The 21617-nt window shown below is 42.6% G+C and overlaps 1 protein-coding gene across 7 annotated transcripts in view; it reads left to right on the forward strand.

The window, feature by feature from the left end:
- Nucleotides 1-21617, forward strand: part of TTLL5 (tubulin tyrosine ligase like 5) — a 286366-nt gene that overhangs the window by 216625 nt on the left and 48124 nt on the right. For 6 of the 7 annotated variants that reach the window (XM_039232207.1, XM_039232208.1, XM_039232213.1 and 3 more), the window contains 2 exons: nucleotides 10569-10648; nucleotides 14775-14897. In XM_039232207.1, the coding sequence (XP_039088138.1) occupies nucleotides 10569-10648; nucleotides 14775-14896 (202 nt within the window). In that variant the 3' untranslated portion in view covers nucleotide 14897. The remainder of the gene's footprint in view (nucleotides 1-10568; nucleotides 10649-14774; nucleotides 14898-21617) is intronic. The other variant, XM_039232212.1, reaches the window with a different exon arrangement.

Consider the following 21617-nt stretch of genomic DNA (forward strand, 5'->3'; position numbering starts at 1 on the left):
ACCCAAGTAGAACAGGGTAGAAATTTTAAACTATCCAAATTGGTTCTTAAAGAAATGGGGTACATGAGTAGGCCTAGGGAACCATTTTAAAGTATCATCTCTAAAATAATTCTTTGAACCTTTTTTCCAAAATCTTTGGAGGCTTCCAGGTGCCTACATGATAAAGTTGAGAGTCCTTAGTCTGACGTGAAAGCCTTCTGCAGTATGTCCTCTGTCCTGTCTGCAGCCTTTTCTGTACAGTCTGACAGTCTGCACCACACACGTCCTTCCGTACGGTGTTCCTACATGCTCATGTTATCCCCTCTTCCTCAGGCCCTTTGCCCTCTTGACTCTAAGTCCCGTGTTTTATTCAAGATTGGGTTTTAATTTATCACCTTGATACAGCTTTGCCAAGAGCTTCCGCTAACTCTACGGTCTACTTCCTTGTCTGATTTTCCTTTTTATGTGTTCTTCTTGTCATAAGCCTCTAGGGACAGATATCTTGTCTCTGTTTACCCTTTATCACGTATGTACTGAATGTCCATTATGCTAGGCATCGCCCTGAGTATTGGTGATAACACCAGTGTACAGGACAGACACAAGCCCAGTGTCCATGAAGTTTATCTTCAAGAGCTGAGAGAGAAATGTATTCCTCAGCCCCTGATCTAGTTTCTATTTGTTCTACAAGTTCTCAGGAGATGGTGGTAGAGGAGGTAGTGGTAAAGATGGAGATGTGCTGGAGGTGGTGGTTGGGGTGGTGGTGGTGGTGACATGGTTTGTGTATCAAGGTTTTTGTGTTAGGGATCACCAAATAGCAATTATCTCATCATTAGTTATTTATGCTGCATAGAGTAGAGGAGAGCAGTAAAGCACAATTGCTAACAGCCCAGGATTTCATATTAGATTTGAATCCAGGCTCCTTCATTTAATTGATTGTTATCTGTGGCTGTCTCTAAGCCTCAGTTTCATTATCTGTAAAATATTACCTGCACTGTGAGTTGTTCTTAGGGTTAAATGAGATCAGATATTTTGCTGACATATATCAAGTGTCCAGTGTGTGTGTGCTGGTATGGTTATAAGTTCTGCTGCCCCCATTGTGCCCTATGAAAAGAAATTGCATTTTTATTGTTAGTAAGCTGATATCCCTAAGTATGATTTGGCTCTGGCTGGCAACGCTATGGAAATTCAAATACTTTCTGAGATCCTGAACACTAATAATGCTAATGACTATTGAAGGCAAGGGCTTAGCTTCAAATAAAACAAAAGATTTGATTTGGACACACTGACTTCCAGTCAAGTTGTCTCCATAAGTTCACACTTAATACTCCCCTTCTGCTTCAAACACACTGCAGTGATTAAAAAAAAAAAAAAAAGGACCTAGCTGAGCTTCAGAACGAGGGAAGCCTCTCCTTGGCCCCCAAATGTACAGAAATAACTGAGAATCAGTGTATAAGGCTGAAACGCCAAGCTTTCTGAACTCTGCTTTTGGGAGCAGGCAGTGACAGCCCGGAGTTCAGCCCCTGTGGCACATTGGGACCTGAACGTACCCTCCCTGCCCAAGAGGAAAGACTAAGAAGCCAGGCTCACTAATTGAAAATAAAACAGTAATTTTTCATCTGGAGAAGATGTGGCCCCAGGAGACATCTGGCAGTGCCTGGAGTAAATTTTGATTATCATAGCTGGGCACGGGTGAGGGGTTTCTGCTGGCATCTAAGGAGTCGAGTCTAGGGATGCTGGTGAACATCCTGAAAGCACAGGATAGCTCCCCACCACAAAGAATTATCCAGTGCAAAATGTCTGTAGCACCAAGGTACTACTGGATTGCAGTGGGCTCTCTTAATGGAGACTGATAAAGCTGACATGGACCCACTGCCTGAGGCCACATCTTTATAAGAGACTGTGGGCCTACAGAGTCAGGAGATAGTGACACACCCTTGCAACTGCTCATGTTGCAGAAGTCACCTGGATTTCCAAATATGACTGAGGCAAGAGCACTGAAATACTGCTGTGAAGTGTGGCTCTAGACTAGGGTAACCGGCCCTGGGTGGAGGCAGTTATAAAACCTTCTGCCAGGCATGGGTGAGCAAGTACAGAGACAAGGGAGGAAATGATTCCTGTTCAGAATGAGCCTAGTAACTGAAATACAGAACACACAAGTAAATCTGAAACTAAGAAAGATTGCCGACAAAACCAACAACTGAAACACGAATTCCTTAGAAATGAAATTAATATTTTTGAACACCCAGACACATTAGGTCCAGTATCCCGTAGGATTATCTTGTGACATGTGATTCTAATCAGAGTATCAGAAGGGAGACCTGAGGACGAGGTGGACAAGTTATACTTTAAGAAACAATAACTGAAACTTCTCTGGAATTGAAGAAATAAATGAATCCTTGCCTAAAAAATGCGTCCCATGTACCAAAATAAATGCACATCTAGACATATCATAATGAAACTGTAGAACCCAGAGTATAAAGGAAAGAGTTACATTCTACTTGAGAGAAAATTCACAAAGGAACCCAGAATACCACATTTTTCTCTTTAGCAATAGTAGGTGGCAGAAAAGAAGAGCTAATAGCTTCAGAGTGTTGTGGTAAAGTAACTTTCAGTCTAGAATTTTATACACAGCTAAACTGTCATTCAAGAGACAAGCCAAAATAAAACAGATATTCAAAATCTAAGAGTATACCACCCATGAACTTCACTGAAAAAACTAGCAAAGACTGGATAAGATAAAAGTGAACATAGAAGTGTTGGATAACATGAAGCAGTGAAGGACCAGACTTTTATTAAATGATAATAAATGCTAATGACTATAAACATAAGTGTTGGTCTTTTAAAAATATAAAACACGTTTGGACCAAGAGGATTCAGTGGATAGTGAAAATATAGCAGGTCTGTGTCATGTTCTAAGGTCAAGACAGAAAAAAAGTAGAAAAAATAACTAAATTGTATACTTAGGAAAAAAATAGCTAAATAATTGATATATACTCTGTAGCTTTCAAACCAATAGGAGGAAAGAGAAGAGAATGTAGAAACTTTGAGTCCAGTGAAAGGCAGGAAAAGAAAAAAAAGGCAAAGGAACAGGATGGTAAGTAGAAAATAAAAACTCAAATAGTAGAAATAAATCCAATTACATCAGTAATCACAGTAAATGTTAACAGGATTATACTCTTCTATTAAAAGGTAGATTCCGAAATTGCATTTTTTTTAAGTAGGCTTCATGCCCACTCTGGAACCCAAAGTGGGGCTTGAACTCACCACCGTGAGATCAAGACCTGAACTGAGATTGAGTCAGACACTTAACCAACTGAACCACCCAGGCACCCAGAAATTGTATTTTTCAAAACGTTCGGTTATAGCCTGCTTAAAAGAGAGATACCTATAGTAAAAGCTTACAATGCAAAGGATTAGAAGAAGATAAACCATGCAATACTAATTGGGAGCATGAGTATAGCAACAGATAAAATAGAATTAAACCAAAAGCATTCATTGGGATAAAGAGAAGCACTGGTATGCAGATAACATAATAAATTCAAAATCTATAAATCAAATGCTGACAACAGTGTAAGGAAATGTTGGAAAATTATCAATCATAATGGGTGCTTCTATCAATAACTGATAGGTGCCCCAAACAAATTACTGAGGATTTGGAATATTTGAAATGCCAAGTAACAATTTGCTTTGGTAAGTGGCTTTTTATCTTTTCTGAGCACCACTTATAATTTAAAAAAATACATTTTATATATGCAACCTAGTAAAAATATCCATGTTATGTATATAAAATAAAGGTTTCACAGAATACTAATTCCTATTATTTTAAAAATGCTGTTCAGGTCCCCTAAATTGATTTTGCAACCCCCTTACGAGCCACAAGTCATAGTCTGAGAAACATTAATAGCTATGCATAGGCTCCTGCATCCCAAAGGGAAAATATACATTCTCTGCAAGGATATGTTTACAAAAATTCAGCATAGACTTTTGCAAATGAAGGCTCCACACATGTCAAAAAAGTCTGTATCAGTTTACACTCTTTAACAGTAAAGACACTTTAATTAGGGAAAACCAAAAGGTAATTTTTTAAAAAGACTCGTGTTTGGAAATTTTTTAGAAATACAGTATATAATACCCAGGTGTTAGGTAACCATAGTGAAAATCATAAAACACTTCGAAATGGATGTCTGTGGAAAATGCTACATACCACATTTTCAGGATAGCCAGAACTGTACTCAGAAGTAAACCTGGAACTTTAAGTTTATTAAAAAGACAAAAAATAAAAATAAAACATAAAATAAAAAGACAAGAAGGATTGAAAATAAGTGAGTGAATCATTTAACTTGAAAAACTATAAAAGGAACAACAGAGTAAATTAATCAAAATCAAATAATAAAAATACAGAAATCACCTCGAACAGCCTGGCACGTGGGAGAACGTGAGAGAACAGTACCTCAAGCAGTGTCTGGCACATGGTAGAGGCTCAGTAAATACTTGGTGAGTGAATGAATGAAATAGAGAACAGGGGCGCCTGGGTGGCTTAGTCGGTTAAGCGTCCGACTTTCGCTTAGGTCAAGATCTCGCAGTTCGTGGGTTCGAGCCCCGCGTCGGGCTCTGTGCTGACTGCCGGCTCAGAGCCTGGAGCCTGTTTCAATCTGTGACTCCCTCTCTCTCTGACCCTCCCCTGCTCATGCTGTCTCTCTCTCTCTCCTAGAAATAAATTAAAAAAAGAAAAGAAATGGAGAACAAACAGTAGAGGGGGTCACATCTGGAAAAACTAATACGGTACATTTAAAAGAGAGGAAAAGACCCACACAGATAATACTAAGAATAGAAAGGAACATAACAGCAAATGTAGTGGATTGTGGGTTAGACAGTGTGTAGTATGTTTATAAATTGGAGCTTTATGCACCAATACTGCACCGAAGTTGACTTCACAAAGGCTTTTTGAATTGGCCTTGGAATTGGACCCAAATTAATAATGTTCTAATTGTTATTGGCTAAGGATTAGTATATTAGCTTCTGTTTGTGAAATGCAATGTTTGTGGACTGCCAGATAAAAGGAAGAAGCACATATACGCTTGCATGCATGTAGGTTGTAAGGAACGTTGTGAGATGTTTCATCCATGAGTAAACATTTGCCAAAGCAGAGTCAGAGTACCTGTCCCTTTTGGAATTAAGTTCTTTAGCCTAACTTGTGCCTTGAGATTTCTTCTCTCCTTTGGGAACTGAAAGCAGTTGATTGTCACCAGAATTTTATAAAAATGAGCAAGCGTGGGGTTTCTTTTCAGGACCTTCACAGATGCCACCAAGCCTCTCTGCCACAGCCCTAACAAGGTCACCATTTTGAGCTCTCTTCTTCCTGTGAAGTTTTGAGCACTTTTCTTTTGTGGCTCCTTCCTTCTATAGAAAGGTCATCCCCGATGTGGTGGCATGAATCCAAGATAACCTTTCACTTAAACCATTGGAATAGAAAACTAGTACCTCTCTGTTAGAGATGTGGAAAGCCTTGAAAAGAACTCAAAGAGAAACAATATAGCACCAAACCACAGTCAATCTTGTGAAGTAATGAACAAAACAGATCTTAAAGAAAGGATATCACTTTCAGAAAAGTTTCCACTGATCAAAATAATGGGGGAAAAGAACAGAGGAAACCGCAAATAAAGGAAATAAAGATCCACGAAAAAGCATGTCCGAAGCCTTACCAACAAAATGGATAGTAGGGATTTTGCTTATTGTTACCATCCTTGACTGGTGATGATATGTTGTATAGGCTGGCTGTATGGTGTGCTCTTGATGCCAGTGGAATTCCTAGCCAGCTGTTTGATCAGCATATATTCCCCAAGTAGAGAGCAGTACTAGAAAACCTCTTTCAATGATAAGTGTAGGCACTATTTTGGATTGTAGAGATATTATTTATTTGTAGTACGTTACCGAACTATGTCTTTGAAAGGCCCAGAAAGTCTGTTCTTCCTTACTCAGAGAAGGAATAATACCCATGTTAGGCCTTTTCTTGGACTTCAGGAAAATGCAAGAGATCAAAAGGATAGGCAGGGGTGGAGCAAGTGAATTGAATTCTGCGTTAGAAAGTGTACATTTAACACTTAAGGAAACTCTTCAGGTATTAGCTATGAACACATCCCAAGGAAGATACTGCCTTAGTTGAACAAAGCATGTCATTATTAATGGAATTCTTTTAATTAGAATTCTTCGTTGCTACTATGCATGCTACTACACATGGCCACATATCTTACTGCGGTTTTAAAGTGCCTCGGGGCATTGGGAATCCTGCCCTTTGGCGATAATTACACAGTTCATTCTGTGGAGAAGGGTGTGAACTAAGCCCATCACCACAGTCGAGATTGTAGGAAGCCTCAACCTCTCATCCCTGGGCTGTATCTCATGCCCTTCCGTCTCCCGGACCCTATACCACTTACCAGAAGAGCAATTATGGAACACTGTGGGACTGCATGGTCATATCCAGCACTGTCCTTGGTTTAAACTCTAACTTCTGTATAGTATAAAATTAACGTCACCTTCCTTGTCCCATTTTTTCAGTATTCCTCACCACAAAACTCTTGATACTTTTAGAAGTCCCTTTTCTGAGTTCATCTTTTAGCGACGTCTTCATATTCCATATGTTCTGTGATCAGAAAACAGCAAGCAATGGAGCTGCACCAAACACACATTTAGCTTTGCACACTCAGCTCTTCAGAGAGAAGGAGAGTGTACGATTTCAGTGGCGGCCGACTCCGTTTGATGTTCCCCTTGGGGAGAGCCGGGAGACGTGCTGTTCCTCCCATCGGTCTATTTCCCATGAGCCTCCTGCGTAGGACGACCACCCCACTGTGCTGTGTATAATTCTCATGCTTCAAGGCATGTTCTGTGACAAGCCAGCCACTTCATTTGGTGCACAGTCGAAGAAACAGTGTTTCATTCTGATGCTGAAAAATGTGTACATTAGATTTGTCGAGAGGTAGTTTGTCAATCTCAAATGAGACCTCTCTTCGTAAGGGAGTTTAAGAGTAGTTGTGACCGTGAGATGTCTGTCTTGTAGGCTGCCAGTTAACTACCTTTTGACTTTAATAGCAAATTGCTGTTAACTTCCACGTTCTGAATATGTTACGGTCATTCTTCTATCTAGCACTCACATTCCATATTCAGTTAGAGTCACTGTGTCACCCGACTTAATATTTCTGTATGTAGATAAGCTTATGATGAATGCAAAGATGGTTAGCATTTCTAAGTGAAACTACCAGTACTAATAAAGTTGATGCTTGTTTAGCCATTGATATAATACTAGACACTGTGCTAAGATGTCCTTTTCAGTCACCATCTCCTTGAGGATTAAACCTCAACAATCCTATGAGGTAGGTCCTGGTAACTTGATGTTAACGCACAGTAACTGACTCAGACAAGCAGGAGAATACATATCTTCCTATGTAAGGAGTTTCTAAAATGCAGGTACTCCCAGGAAAGCTGCAGATTATTGCAGAAGCAGATCAACAAGTGCAGATTCACACACAGGCCCTAGGCAAGCTGTGGTTCAAAAGTTCTCGCTTAGGAGTGGGCTGACCAGAAGCTGGAATGTATTTTCCCAGGGAAATGACACTTACACGACAAAAAGCATATTTACCCACGATGTGCCTGAAGTAGTAATAACATAGACTCAGACCATTTTGTGTACCAGTGTTTTCACGGAAAAATTCACTCTGAACTTCCTCCTAAATGGCTGTTGGATACGTTTCTCCACCACGGGGGGAATGGGGAGCCTGTGCTAGAAATAGCAGGATCATTAGAAATGTTCAAAGTCTGAGTCAGTGGTGGCTCCCAAGGCCTGTGATGAGAGTTGATGGAGAAAGGAGGGTGGAAGAGTGGCTGAAACTGGGGACAGAGGGGACAGACAGCAGTCCAGAACATGTTGGGAGAGGAACAGGAGAAAGCCCATGAAGGTGAAGGGTGGGATAAGAATTCCAGAGAGGGAGTAGAAGAAAAAAAGAATTCCAGAGAGGAGAGGAGAAGGAGTTTGAAGATCCAGAACTCACTAGTTCTAAATACCCAGGGACTCTGCTCTTCCCTCAGGTAGCTCTCTGTTTGCTGCTTTTGTTTCTTCTACCGACTCTGGTATTTTGGCCACCTGCTTCCCTCTTACTGTTAACACTCAGCCGTTCCTCCGTGATACTGAGACCAGCTTCGTGGCTTTTCTTGACACAGCTGCCCCCTAACACAGGCAAATGGCCCTAAGGGTTTTTAACTTTTATAGAGGAAAGAGCCCATCCTGGGCTCTAGAACTTTTCATTTTTCACTTGGACCTTGAAGAGCTCATATTAGCTACAGATGCTTTGAGTAGTTCTTCAGGTCTCTAAAGGGCTGAAATAAAACGGATAAGCATTCCCGATGTAGCTTTGCAAGGCCAAGGCCTGTGGGACAAACGAGAATTCCCTCTGTTCCTTTCTCTCCCTTTTGTCTCTGTGGCTCCCTTGTCCTCCAATGAAAGTGGAAAGGAGTAGGCGGGGCCCACACCACAGCTGGCTGGAGGGGAAGCAGTCCAAGACAGAGTGATCCTTGCATCACTGCTGGGGTGTGCTCTCCATGGGGGGGTGTGGGGACCCCATGGGCACGTAAGCATCTGCCAGAGTCTCCAAGTGCTCTTTGCATCACCTTCCCCTGTACCCACTAATCCACATCTTCCTCACTTCTCTTTTAATACAAATCATCTGGACCCCTGGGAACTATAAAAAGCCTAGGTTCTCCCCCTTTATCCCAGACCCACTGAGTCAGAATCTCCAAGGGAAGGGCCTAGAGGGCTGTATGATTAACAAGGGACCCCAGGTGGTTCCTGTCAAGGACATTTGGCAAACCCAGCACTGCTTGACCACCCATCCATCTTGCTGGTCTTTAAAAGCCCCTCGGACGTTCTAAACCCCTTTCTGCCTCAGGATCCTTACACGTATATTCTATTCTCCATGAAAAGCTCTTTCCTGCTCCCTGCTCTTGGCCAATACCTACCTCTCATAACGTCATCACTTTGCTGAAATACAACAGTTTCAGAAAGACCGTTCTTGACCACCCTCGTCACCATCTCAATGAGGTTCCCTTGTTTCATTCTCTTAAAACACTTTGTGCTTTTTCTCCGTAGCATTTATCACATAGTTTGTACCTTATCTATTTGCCTAATGTCTACCTCCTGACTAGTACCAAGCATGGAATACTTAATAAGTATCTTTTGCGTGGATGAATAAATGGAAAAATAGTGCTAGAAGGGTTCTAAAGGTTAGATTGATTGCTGTTCAAGAAATAAAGAAGAGATTATTAAAAAAAATTTTAAACTTCAAAAGTAAAATTTTTACACATCAACTAAAATCAAGGTAACTGGGTTCAACAGGTAATTTGCATTTATGGGATAATGGATCAGATCATTTTTTAAAATAATTATTAGATACCTAATGTGTACAAAGTGCAATATTAGCAGCTATGGATACAACAGTGAATGAGCTGATACAATCTCTGCCTTTATGGAGTTTAGTTTTAGCAAGGATGACAGACCGATATGAAGCAACCAGTTACACAATCCCGTAATTATAATTTTGGTAAATGCAATGAGAGAATTACAGAGCTGTAAGAGCCTGTACTAGGGAGATCCGGCATGGCCTATAGGGCATCAAGTGAATCATAGAATTTCGAAGACATGTGGCTGGGGAACCTGTGCCCAAAACCTCCAATATACTCTGTCCTGTCTCTTCTCAAAGTTGGCATGAAGGGAGGTGCTTCTGTATAACCGTTTCTCAACTTTAGCCCTATTTTTTTATATAAGTTTATTTATTTTGAGAGAGAGAGAGACAGAGAATCCCAAGCAGGCTCCACACTGTCAGCATGGAGCCCGATGTGGGGCTTGAACTCACGAACCATGAGATAATGACCTGAACCGAAATCAAGAGTCGGACGCTTAACCAACGGAGCCACCCAGGCACCCCTCACATTTGGCACTATTGACATCTTGGGCTGCAAAATTCTTTGGGGGTACCTTCCAGTGCACTTTCGGAGATATTTAGCATCATTCCTGGCCTCTACCCACCAGATGCCAGTAGACCTCACCGTTGTGCCAACCACAAATGTGTCAACATTGCCAAATGGCCCTTGTGTAAGGGTGGGGGTGGGCACAAAATCTGTCCCTCCTTTCTACCTCAGTTAAGAACCGCTGGTCTACATGAATTTTGGTTTTTAAAAAATGCCTTTACTTATCATTTATCCAAGTCAATACTGGGAACTTCATTTATTCATTCAGTAAAGAAATATTTGTTGAGCGCTTATTCACTGCCAGGCACGGTTCTAAGCACCGGAGACACAGCAGTGGTCAAAGCCTGTGCTTTCTTGAAACTACATTCCAGTGGAGAGAGACAGACAACACATTTTAATATACGTAATATTTCAGAAGGGATAGTTGGTCACAGGAGCCCTTCCTAAGATGACATTTGCACCAAGTCTTGAAAGAAGCAGGGAAAGAAGCAAGAGCAAGAGGCAAAGCTATTGGAGGGCCTGCAATTGATCTCACCTTTCTATGTGCTGATCTAACCAAGCTGCTTATGTTTCAGAGGATCCACAGAAGGGCAGCTGAATGGACTCCAGAGCAGCCTTAACTCTGCAGCCTTTGTGCCCATCACCAGCTCCGCAGGTCAGTAGGCACGCCAGCTCTTCCGCGGTCGGGACAACAGGGAGGGTGCTGTGCTGGGTGTATTCTCTCTTCCGTCTCTGAAGAAACCTGAAGTTCAAAGAAGGAAGAAGCCTCCTGGCTTTTGAAGCACTAGCAAATGAGCACTTTAGGATGGAATGGTTCTCCAGTACTAGTTTGGGGTAGATGACGTTTCTTGGTCTGGGAGAATGCTATCAGATTTGCAGCATTTAGCAAATATGCCTGTATTTGACCGGTGTTTCACTGTTGATATAGTATTCCCACCGGTAGTGTCTCTCCCTAACTTTTCAGCACAGTGGAGCTCTGGCCTTTGATCACAGTCCCTGTCATGCTAATGTAATGGCCTATTGATCTGTTGCCAGGTGCTTCCTGAGGTCGTTTTAAAGCTTCTCTGTAGGTACCCACATCTAAGTCAGGCAACATTGGTCCAGGAATAGGTTCTGTACGTACTAATTCATAAGAATATGCTGACAGGTAATCAGAAAATTAAAAGAAAAACACGTGGAGTCAATTCAACAAGTACTTAAATTATTGGGTACCTACTGTGGAGAAAGTGAGAGGTCAGCTAAGAGACCTAAAGAGTGGACCAGGCAGTCCCTCCTGTCGGGGAACTTACAGACTTAGGAAAAGAGGAGAGTGAGCAGGGAGCGGGGGGTGGGGGGGGTAAATATCAGGAACTAGGTAAGGATGCAGAGAACAGAGAATAACCATAGACAGTTGGCTGGACACCCACTGTGTTCTAAATGCTTTATTTACATGGAATAACTCATTTGTTCACAAAACAGGCATAGAATGGGAACTTTGCTCCCTATTTCACAGCTGAAGAAATAAAGGCACAGATGATGAAACATATCTAATATCTCACAGCTAGTAAATGGTGGGGCCGTATTTGAACTGGAGCTAACTGTCCTGGGCTCTTCAGGGATTAGAGAGGGCTTTCTGGAGGAAGAAACATCCAGGCGGAGCATTGAATGTTGACAACTCTGCCGGGAGAGGGGAGGTGTGGGGCTGAAGGAGTTCCAGGAAGAGGGAGTGATACGCGCACAGTCGGGGGTGGCGGGGTAGCAGGGTGAAAATGCATCGTGTTCCGGGAGCCCTCGGGTGTCACTGTGGCTGGGGACTAGGGCACGGGCAGGGAGCAGCAAGAAAGAGGTCATAGAAGTAGCAGGACCGATATGTGAGCCATGGAGGGAACTCGGTCCTGGGTGCAATAAGGAGCCATCAGGGAGTCCAGAGCCAGGGTGCGAAGGGTGTGTGTGTGACATAATGCATGATTACAAGATCGCCTGGTTAGACTGCGTCACAGGGAGAATTACACATACCTCAGGCTTACTGTGGGATTAAAGGAAGCCATAGATAGAGGAAAGCTCTATAACCACACCCACATCAGTTATTAATGTAAGAGTATAGAGATTTTGTTCTCTGCTTAATATTTTAGAACCCAAATTCAAGAAACGGTTGATAGGTTAAAAAAAAAAGAAAGAAAGAAACGGTTGATAGGTATCTGCTTGCCTCTCCCCTCCCCCAAAAAGAATTACTAGAATATGGTAGTTATTTTTAAGGAACTAAAATCTCCCCCTGAAGGTGTTACGGCCTGGGAAGTGGGTGGCCGGGAGAACTGTGCACTATATACAGGTGAATAGATTATCCGGCTACAGCTGGAAAGGTTTATAAAGCCTAGGAGATCCCGGAAATCTGTCTACTACATTTGCAGGTCTGACTGATGTATTAAGTATAAAGCTGAGCTCTCTCCATGTGCTCTGGTGGGGGATGTTGGAGATTTGAGGGGCCAGATGGGTCATACTCTCAGCATCTTGATCACTAAGTAATATTTATTGACTCTTGAAGTTATGTGTTAGAGATTTTCTAACAGTTGTAATGAATTCAGTATCAGCATAAAACCACAGAGCAGTGAGGAAAGTTGTGTATCTCCCTGGGTTCTAATATCTACCTTTTCCCCCTGCATCTGCCTTAAGACAAGGGCATTATTGTTTTCACCTTGTTTAGGTAGCCTGCTGTTTACTGCTTTTATCTCCATTGACTCTGGACCTCTAAAGTGCCTTGAATTTGTTTCTAGTCTGTGACTTTGCTGATGTCCGCTATCCTCAGTTAAAGAAACACTGATCAACTTGGTATATGAGTCTCAGGCGTTTTCCACACTTCCCAATAAACATTTTGCCTGAGCAGTGTAATGGTAACCAACCCCATTAGAGTTACTCGTACAGCTAGTAAGTAACTACCTGGCACTTCAGTGTTTCAGCTACAAATCATGTGTTTTTCTGTATGACATGTAGATTTAAAAGTGTTATTCTAGGGGTTTAGAAGGGTGTCCTGTAAAAAGGAGAAGGTTGGGCAGCTATTAAAGCTTCTCTTTAAGCCCAGAAGAAGGGGGAACAGCCCCCTAATAAGTCAGTCATATGACTCTCAGAGGTAGGAAGTTTGTGCCTCTCTAGTAATCACTAAGCTGACTTTGAAAGGTATTTAGCCCCTGTATGGTCCAGTTAACTCAGTTGGTTAAACATGGTATTACTGAGTCTGCGAATATAGCAAAAGTCTGTTTCATGGCCCCTTGACCCGTCTGCAGGTCTGGCCAACCAGGCCTTAAAGCTGTATGACTTTGTTCCTCAGGCGCCTGAATGAGATACTGGTTCATCCCAGAGCACCATTGAAAAACAACTCAGAATCCTTCCCCACTGATGGTGACCTAGTGACATTCTTCTAAGTGTGAATGTTGAATGAGGTAGCGGACACAAAAGCTGCTAGCAGAAGACCTGGAATGTTCCATGAATGTTACTTTTTCCTTGACTTCCCTACTTCAGGCTGTGTGTTCCGAGTCTGCTATGGAAGAGAAGACGTAGAGTCAGCAAATTTGGAAATTTGAGAGGGAAGCTAGAGTGAGGGCCTTTGGCTCAAAGCCAAAGCCATTGGCCTTCGTTCTTTATAACCATGGCATTCTGGAGTTTTAAAGTGGTGATGGGGAACTAAAATAGCAGAGAGCACCGGAATAGATAACTGGCATTTCTTTCATGCTGACTTGATATCATAAACTATCATTCTTGTAGGGTCTGAAGCCACACCAGCGGCCCTCAGCCCTCGCCCTAACTTCAGCCTCCACCTTTTCTGTACTGGAGCCCACCCTCTACCTGCCCCCTGCCCCAGTTTGTTTTGTTTTGTTTTGTTTTGTTTTGTTTTGTTTAAAAAGCTCTTATTGATCTGTAGTTGATGGAAAGATTCTGACCAGCCTTTGAACACCAATGCTGGATTTCCTTTACAAGAAGAAACAATGTCCTTGTTAAATATTTGTTATTTGGGGCCTTGATAAAATACATTTTAGCTTTATCCTCTTTCTTTGCATGGGGATGGGGCAGCACATCAGTGTGACTCTGCCTGCCCACCTCCCTGTCTCCCTGTAATACAAGACTAAGGAACTTACTTTAATAGAAAATAATCCCAATGGAGCTTAAACTCTAAGGACCTAGAAGCCACTTTAACTTTCAAGCCAAATTATTTGCTGGGCAATTTTCAGCAGAATGACCTCTGATTCGTATCCTTTTCACCAAGTGTTATATAGCTGTTATAGATCCCAGGTGGATCTGGAATATAATAAGTTAATAGTGAAAATGAACAAAGCTCTTAAGATGCTTTCCCTGGTGTCTCACATCCTTTGTTACTCCCAAAACGTTCTTCTCTCCCCGGAGCCAGAGGGATAAGAATTTGGGTTTATTACCCACTCCTAGGGCGTTAGAAAGCAAGGGGCACAGATTTGGTGTTTGGCAGGAAATGGTGGAGTATCAGCGTCTGGGCAAACGATGATCCCCTAAAACCTAGTTTTGTTTTGTTTTAATTTATTTTTTTGAAATACACATAGCTGTTTTCTCCTTTCTTTATGTTCAATGTATTTCTCAGCCTTCCCTTTCCTTCTTTGGTTCCTTCTGCTGCCTGCCACCTAATACTAGGTACTGGGCCGTTTTCCAGGCCTGGTGTCCTTTGCTGGTCTTCTCTCCAGCTGTTGTCCTCTCTAAAGCCTAGTTTTAGATTTGACCTCTTGTCCTTTCACCAAGATCAAATAAAGTGTTAAGTAGGGATTTTTTTTTTTTACATTTTTCAGGACCTTTGGAAGCTCCCCAAGTTATTTTCGCCAGATCCAAACCCTTGCCCACACAATCTGGAGCCCTTGCTACAGTTATAGGACAGAGAAAATCAAAGTCGGTGAAGTCAGGGCCAATTTAAGGTAACAGTAAGAATAAGAGCATATTTTTTTTTATTATAACTTGCTGACTTTATGCCACAGCAAGAGACTTAATAGCTATCAAGAGAAGTGATAGTTTCTCCAAATGACAAGGAAATTGACATTTTATAAAACCAGAGCTCAGGGGGAGTCTCCAAACTGTGTCAGTTAGGCTACTCCTAGCTTGCTTCTGTAATAGCCTGCCAGTAGGTGGCGCTGTGGCAGTAAGAAATTTCCTCACTATTGTGGAGGCTTTTGTTTAAAAATATGGGGACATTGAGGCCAGTCAAAGAAAGAAAACTAAAGCTATAATAGAGTTATCACAGGTAAAGTGTAACAGAATACACTGAAGAGAATGATATTTGAAGTTCAAGTCGCAAAAGCCTCTAAAGAGAATGTTCTTAAAGAGATTTATTATTTTAAAGAAGGCTTTTACACTAGAGTTGTGTAGTTTGTGAACTGGACTTTCAAATAATGGGAGGCAGGAAGGAAGAAAATTAAAAAATAATTTTTTTTGGTGAGGTTGAGTAATTAATTATGCTGTTTGTCTGAGTTAAGATAAGCATATGCTATAATTGGCCACAAAGCAAACTGTAAATCCCAGCCTACCACCCATCTGTAGAAATCTGACATTGAAAGGGTGGTCTGACTTGATCTTGTGAGGCTGTACCCACACTTCACCAGCACTGCCCCACAGTATTTTGTTCCCAGCTGTGGCCTTTAAGACTTTCCAGAAAATTCTCTGAAACCACAAGGTTTTGATGATTCCTTTCCTCTTTGCTCTACCCTACACACTAAAGCATTAATGGCACACCTGCTATGAGCTTAATACCCTTCTTACCTCTGGAGGAATACTTATAAGCTTATTTGAGAAGCATTATTCATCAAAATACCCCAGGAGAGCAAAGGAGGGAGGAAAATTATTTACCCACCACAGGATTCATTTACATTGGATCAGAAAGCTTCAAATATCTTTCCCCAGCCCATCTAAACTCTTTCCAAAAAGGAATGAGGAGAGAGAAGGGAACACCAAATCCATGGCTTGGTCATCTACCAAAATGTACCAGAAAAACTGAAAACAGCTAGAGTTCTATTGGTAATACTTGGCCAATGGTCCTCTAATTCTGATATCCAATGATGCACAACTAATGAAATATAGAAAACTAAAGCAGGAAGGTCAATATTTCCTTGAGGAGACTGGCAGCCAGAAGAATGAATGCGACATCAAGCTCCAAACTAAACCGATGGCCTGCCAAGAAGTACTAATGTCCCATCGGCTTCCAGGGCTGTGAGACTTGGACCTGCCGCGGTTGTAATATCACTTTCCTTGAACCTATTTCATTAGTATCCCTTACAGTCCACCCAGAACATTACATGGCAAAATAGGACCATCAGCAGAGAAGCCTTGGGAAAGAGCCCATCTCTCAACACTTAAATCTCTTGCAAACACAGCCCTGCTGAGCCTGAGCAGCACATAAGCTAGGGAAGGTAATGCCGTCCTTTGTGATTAGCCGAGGCAGTAAGACCTCATGCCAAGTGTCCATGGCTTCAGTACAGAGTGGGTGGAGTGGGTCGGGAGGCCTCAGCATCCCAGCCTGCCATGGGGAGGCTCCATAGGCAGGCCCACCAGCCTGGCAGGTGGTAGGTGGCAGATGGTGATGTGCTGCCTCCCCCTGAACGAGAGAAATGGGTGGTTCACAGAGTGAGGAGGCAGAACCCTAGCGCCCAGCGCCCATCACTTGGCTGCTTGCTTTCTCCTTGACGTGAATGCAGTTGAGGCAGGCTCACTGCTCCAGCAGAGGTTCCTTCAACTGTAGTCGCAGAATGGATGCTATCATGAGCCCATCCTACAGCCTCTTCACATATGGGGTCCAGGAGGCCAGTGGCTGAGATGAGTGTTTGCACAGCATGTTACCTAAGACAGAAAACATCAGCTGTCCTAATCTAAAAATGAGGGAGCTGCACTAAGCATACCGGGGACTCGGATTTTCTAAGACCCCCACTATGCTGCCCCAGGCAAGGGTCATATTTAAATATACACATTATCTTACACCTTGTTAGATTCTGTATTGTCTGTTTGACATCTCTTCAGCGCAGAGCCAGTTAACTATGTTTTCTGTATTCTTGATGCTTTGACATCCGGGACCTTACTGAGTCGGAGAGACTGCCCCTCCCAGGGCTAGCTAATTCCTAGAGATCGTAACAACTTGCCCACGAGGATGCCTTTCAGATAGAGGCTAACCAGTCCCCAATTTATATCCCCAATTGCCTCCTTATCTAACTCTCACATGGAAAACCCGCATTTCCCCAGATCACTCAAGGGCCAGGTACCAGGCAAACAGAGACCACTGCTGTAGCCCATAGCCCACCAGAATTTTTTAAAAATTTTTTAATGTTTATTTATTTTTGAGAGTGAGAGCAAGAAAGCACATGGGTGGGGGAGGGGCAGAGAGAGAGGGAGACAGAGTCCAAAGCAGGCTCCAGGCGCGGAGCTGTCGGCACAGAGCCCTATGCGGGGCTCGAACCCACGAACCATGAGATCACGACCTGAGCCAAAACTCAGACGCTCAACCAACTGAGCCACCCAGGCACCCCCAGAATTTTTAAAACTAGCCAGCCTTAAGCTGTTTGCCCTGCTCTGCCTTGCCTTTACCAGAGAAATCCCAAGTAGGGCTGTGGCCTAGACTTTCTCCTCACTCCTGTCTTCTGTCTCCTGACCACACTCGTGTTTTCCCCTGTGACCCTGTGTGGCATGCAGTGACCTTCTCTCTGGGACCCTGAGTATAATCAGCTTCCTCCTGCCAAGCCTCGTTCTCATCTCCTCCATAGCCATACTGACTTAACCGTACCATACCCAACTTGTACATTCTTAGAACATCAACACAGAGAATGTCTTTACTGTGCAGTGCAAGGAGCCCAGGAAAAAAAAAAAAATCTCCATCAATTAGGTTTCTATCCTCAAGTTCTAAGCAACTGGTCACAACACTCCATGATAGGCTGGGTTGTACAAGTGGTGTTTTTACAGTGTGTGTGGTGCTAGCCTTAATCTGGCTGCAGCCACACAAGAAGGATGTGGGTCCCTCTCCGTGGCAAAATCGCCTGGCGGGCGGCCATTGAAATTTCATGCTTTCCTGTCCTGAGGCCTCTTTCATTTCATTTAGTAACCGTTTCTACATTCAGACACAAAACTCAAGCATAGAAGAACAACCTAGTTGGAAGTGGGGGAGGAAGTAACCTGGCTTTCAGTTTGGGGGAAGCAGGGGACACTTCTTCTAAGATCCCCAAAGGAGGTTCATTTGCCTTAAAGAGGACCCGGGAACTCTCTTTCTGAAATGGATTGAGAAGTGGACCACTAAGAAAGATACCATCTGAAAATTGATACTGTCTCTTGCTGAGCTGGCCAACTGCCAAGAGAGGAGTGATGATTCTTCAATTGTTAACAATTACTACTTTGTTAGAAAGAGACAGGAAAGTGCAACGGCCCCTTTCTCAAATTACGTTTATGTTACAGAAGCGCAGGCACCTACTGGAAAAAAATGCTTGGCACCCGGGATTGTGAGGCTTGTACCTACCACTGCCTCTTGTTGCATACTCGTATTGTCCTGTGTAATATCCATTCACTTTGGGTGGGAAAAGATCCTGTTTATTCTTGTAGTCCTGAACTGGGCAAGTAACCAGCATGACATGGCCTTACTTTGTGAGTTTTTATACTTATCACTACAAGTTATCAATCTATAGTCTGTGGTTATCCATCCCATGAACCCACACATCTTGCTGCTAGTTTCAATGAAATGCTTGTTATAGGCACATACCTTTGCTTTACCATCCTTATGTCCTCAGGTCATAATTGCTCCTGAAAGTTCTAAAGAAAGAAACGGCATGCTAAGCCATGCCTGTCTTTGGAAAAAGCAGGCTTTGTGTATGGAAATATTTACAACTCTGCTTGCCTGATCTGTAGAACGTACTGGGCCCCAGAGTGTGTGGGTGGGTAAGTGTAGGGCGTGGAAAATGGTGACTTGATGCATGTTGCCCCATTGGCGTGGCTGGCATGGATATTTATGCTTTATTCTTTGAAATTATAAAGAGAAAGACTCAGATTCTCTTCTCTTCAGAATGAAGAGCATCATTAGTAAAAATAGAGCAATAATGTCTCCTGCTTCTTTGTGTTCTCCTCTTTGGAACGCGCCATCAGTAAAACAAAGCGTTTTTCCCTAGTAACTTGGAAAGCCAACCTGATTGTAAGATGGCGATGTGAAGAAAAAAGGCCAGCTGCTGAGAGTATTTATTTGTTTATGGTTATCAGGAAGAAGAATCATTGCTTTTTATATTCAGTTGGACTGAAAACTGACCGAGGTTTTTCTCCTTCCATCCATTCACTTCTCATTCACTTCCCAGGAAAGTTAAGATGTATTTGTTTATGGGAAAACCCAAATGAAGATGTTTTAGAACTTCACAAGAGTTAAGCTTTTTTTTTTTTTTTTTTTTTTTAATTAAGTCATGAATTGCTTGTAGTTGATCAGGCATTGGAACATGGAAATCTTGAAAACTGCAGCTCTTTTTTTTTTTTTTTTTTTTTTTTTTTAGAAATATGACCCTTGCAGGCCTTCAATGTTTAGTCATCTTTACAACTGTTCTCCAGTGCAAATTATCACAGTGTGTATGTACATATCCTTACCGTCCTCTATTTATGCAGAGAATTTGAGTCAGCTGCAATAGCCTTTTGATTATCAAAAGAGTAGCAGCCTCAGTTTACCTCTTTAAGGAAAGTTATTGTACATAAGCATAAGGAACAAACAGTCTCAGAGGCCAGACCTCATAAAAACCTGCAGCCTTGAGGCAGCTACGTGGCTCAGTCTGTTAAGCGTCCAACTTCGGCTCAGGTCATGATCTCTTGGTCCGTGAGTTCGAGCCCCACTGACAGTCCAGAGCCTGGAGCCTGCTTTGGGTTCTTTGTTTCCCTCTCTCTCTGCCCCTCCCCTGCTTGCACTCTGTCTCTCGCTGTCCCTCAAATATAAATAAATGTTAAAAAAAAAAACCTGCCACCTTATTTGGGACAATCAGCAGTTACAGTAGCTAAACAGCAAATCTGTTAGTCCATCCCTGATGCCGGGTCATCCGTTGTCTCCTCAGCGACTGCCTGCACTGTGTTCCAGGTTAGCAACTCTGCCACCTTCGATATTCATCCTCTCTCGGTGTGGTTGGTACTCTCTCCACTTGTTACATCCAGCTTTCAAAGGACAGAATTAGAATCCCCTCATTCCTTCCTTCGGCAATATGCCATGGGTGTGCAGAACCGAAGGTGGTCCCTTGCAATGCTCCCTTGCAGACCAGTGCCAGCCGCTACTGGGGTCGCATGACAGCGTGGTAGGAAGCGGCCAGCTTCAGCATTTCTGAAGTTGTCTACAGGTGGCATTATAGCTAGCAACTACAACATACTTTTCATCCCTAGCATAGAGTCTTAAAATAGGCAACCACATGCAATAAAATAACAAAGCATAAAGGGAGAATCAAGTCCAAAAGTAAAGATATTTCCAATTTTTCGAATATAAGATGAAATAAAATTACCGTATTCAAGGTTAAATTTGGTTCTGAGTCTCCTCAGAGACCAGACAAGACAAAAAGGGAAACATGAAAAATCAGGGTATATAGTTGTCATTTTCAAAAAGGAAGCCATACTCTGGAGGAAACTAAGCTTTTTCCTAGCTCTTATTCTACAGGAAGTATTTCATATGCTTTAGAGAGAGGACACCGAAAGAAGTAACAGTGCCCTCCCCAAACCGCCGTGTGTTACACGGGACTACTTCTTGGCGTAAGCTACAGGAAGTCAACACACGTCAGTGCAAGTCAACGAAAACGGTTTTGTGAGGGACAGGGCTATTATAGTCCAGGTCTCTTTGTGGTCCCTCATAACCCCAGGGCAAGGCAGTGATTCTGTAGAGAATGGGATGGATCACACGTGTCTTAGACAATCCTAAATGTAATTTCTCTCGGCTGATTGCTTGGTAAGAACTAGTCTTGCTCTTGGGCAGGGACCCAGACACCTCATTTTCTACATGTGAAGATGCGCAGAAGTGCTTTGGAAAGCAGGTGGCAGAGGAAACGTCTTGTCAAAACTGCAGAGCTAAGCAGTTTCCTCAGCCATCGTATGGCATGTTCGTTCTCTGTTCCTTTATTCACGTTTAGTTTCCTCTGCCGAGGCACCATCTGCCTCCTCTTGCCTGCTTCCCTCCAATATGGCTAATTCCTATTTGTCCTTTCTCCTTCCCAACCCTACCCCATTCCCACCCCCAGTTTGAGTTAGATGGTTTTTCGCTGCTCTGACTTCTATCTACTGTAGCGTCTACAACACTCTAGTATCTTTCTGGATTACTTGACCATTCTCCCACTAGGGCTATAATTCTCTAGAGGGCAAAGAGGAGTTCTAATTTGAGTCTAAAATTCTGGGGCTTAGCACAGTGTCCAGCCCGTTGTAGGGACTTAACAAAATTCTGATTGAATAGATGGATGAGTGAATTTTCATATTTCTGCCCACACCTAGAATCACTGTCCACATATAGAAATCCTTCTTATCCTCTAAGTTCCCAGATAAGTTTTGTCCAATAATCTATATTTGTGTAATTAGATTTATCTTGCCATTCTTTAAGTCCCTACAGCAGTTACAATTTATATGGCAGAGTTTGGCACTTCATTGTATTCTTGTCATCTTTTATCCTACTTACTTCT

The sequence above is a fragment of the Hyaena hyaena genome, unplaced genomic scaffold (genome assembly GCF_003009895.1).
Source record: "Hyaena hyaena isolate Hyena2069 unplaced genomic scaffold, ASM300989v1 scaffold_65, whole genome shotgun sequence".
Lineage (NCBI taxonomy): Eukaryota > Metazoa > Chordata > Mammalia > Carnivora > Hyaenidae > Hyaena > Hyaena hyaena.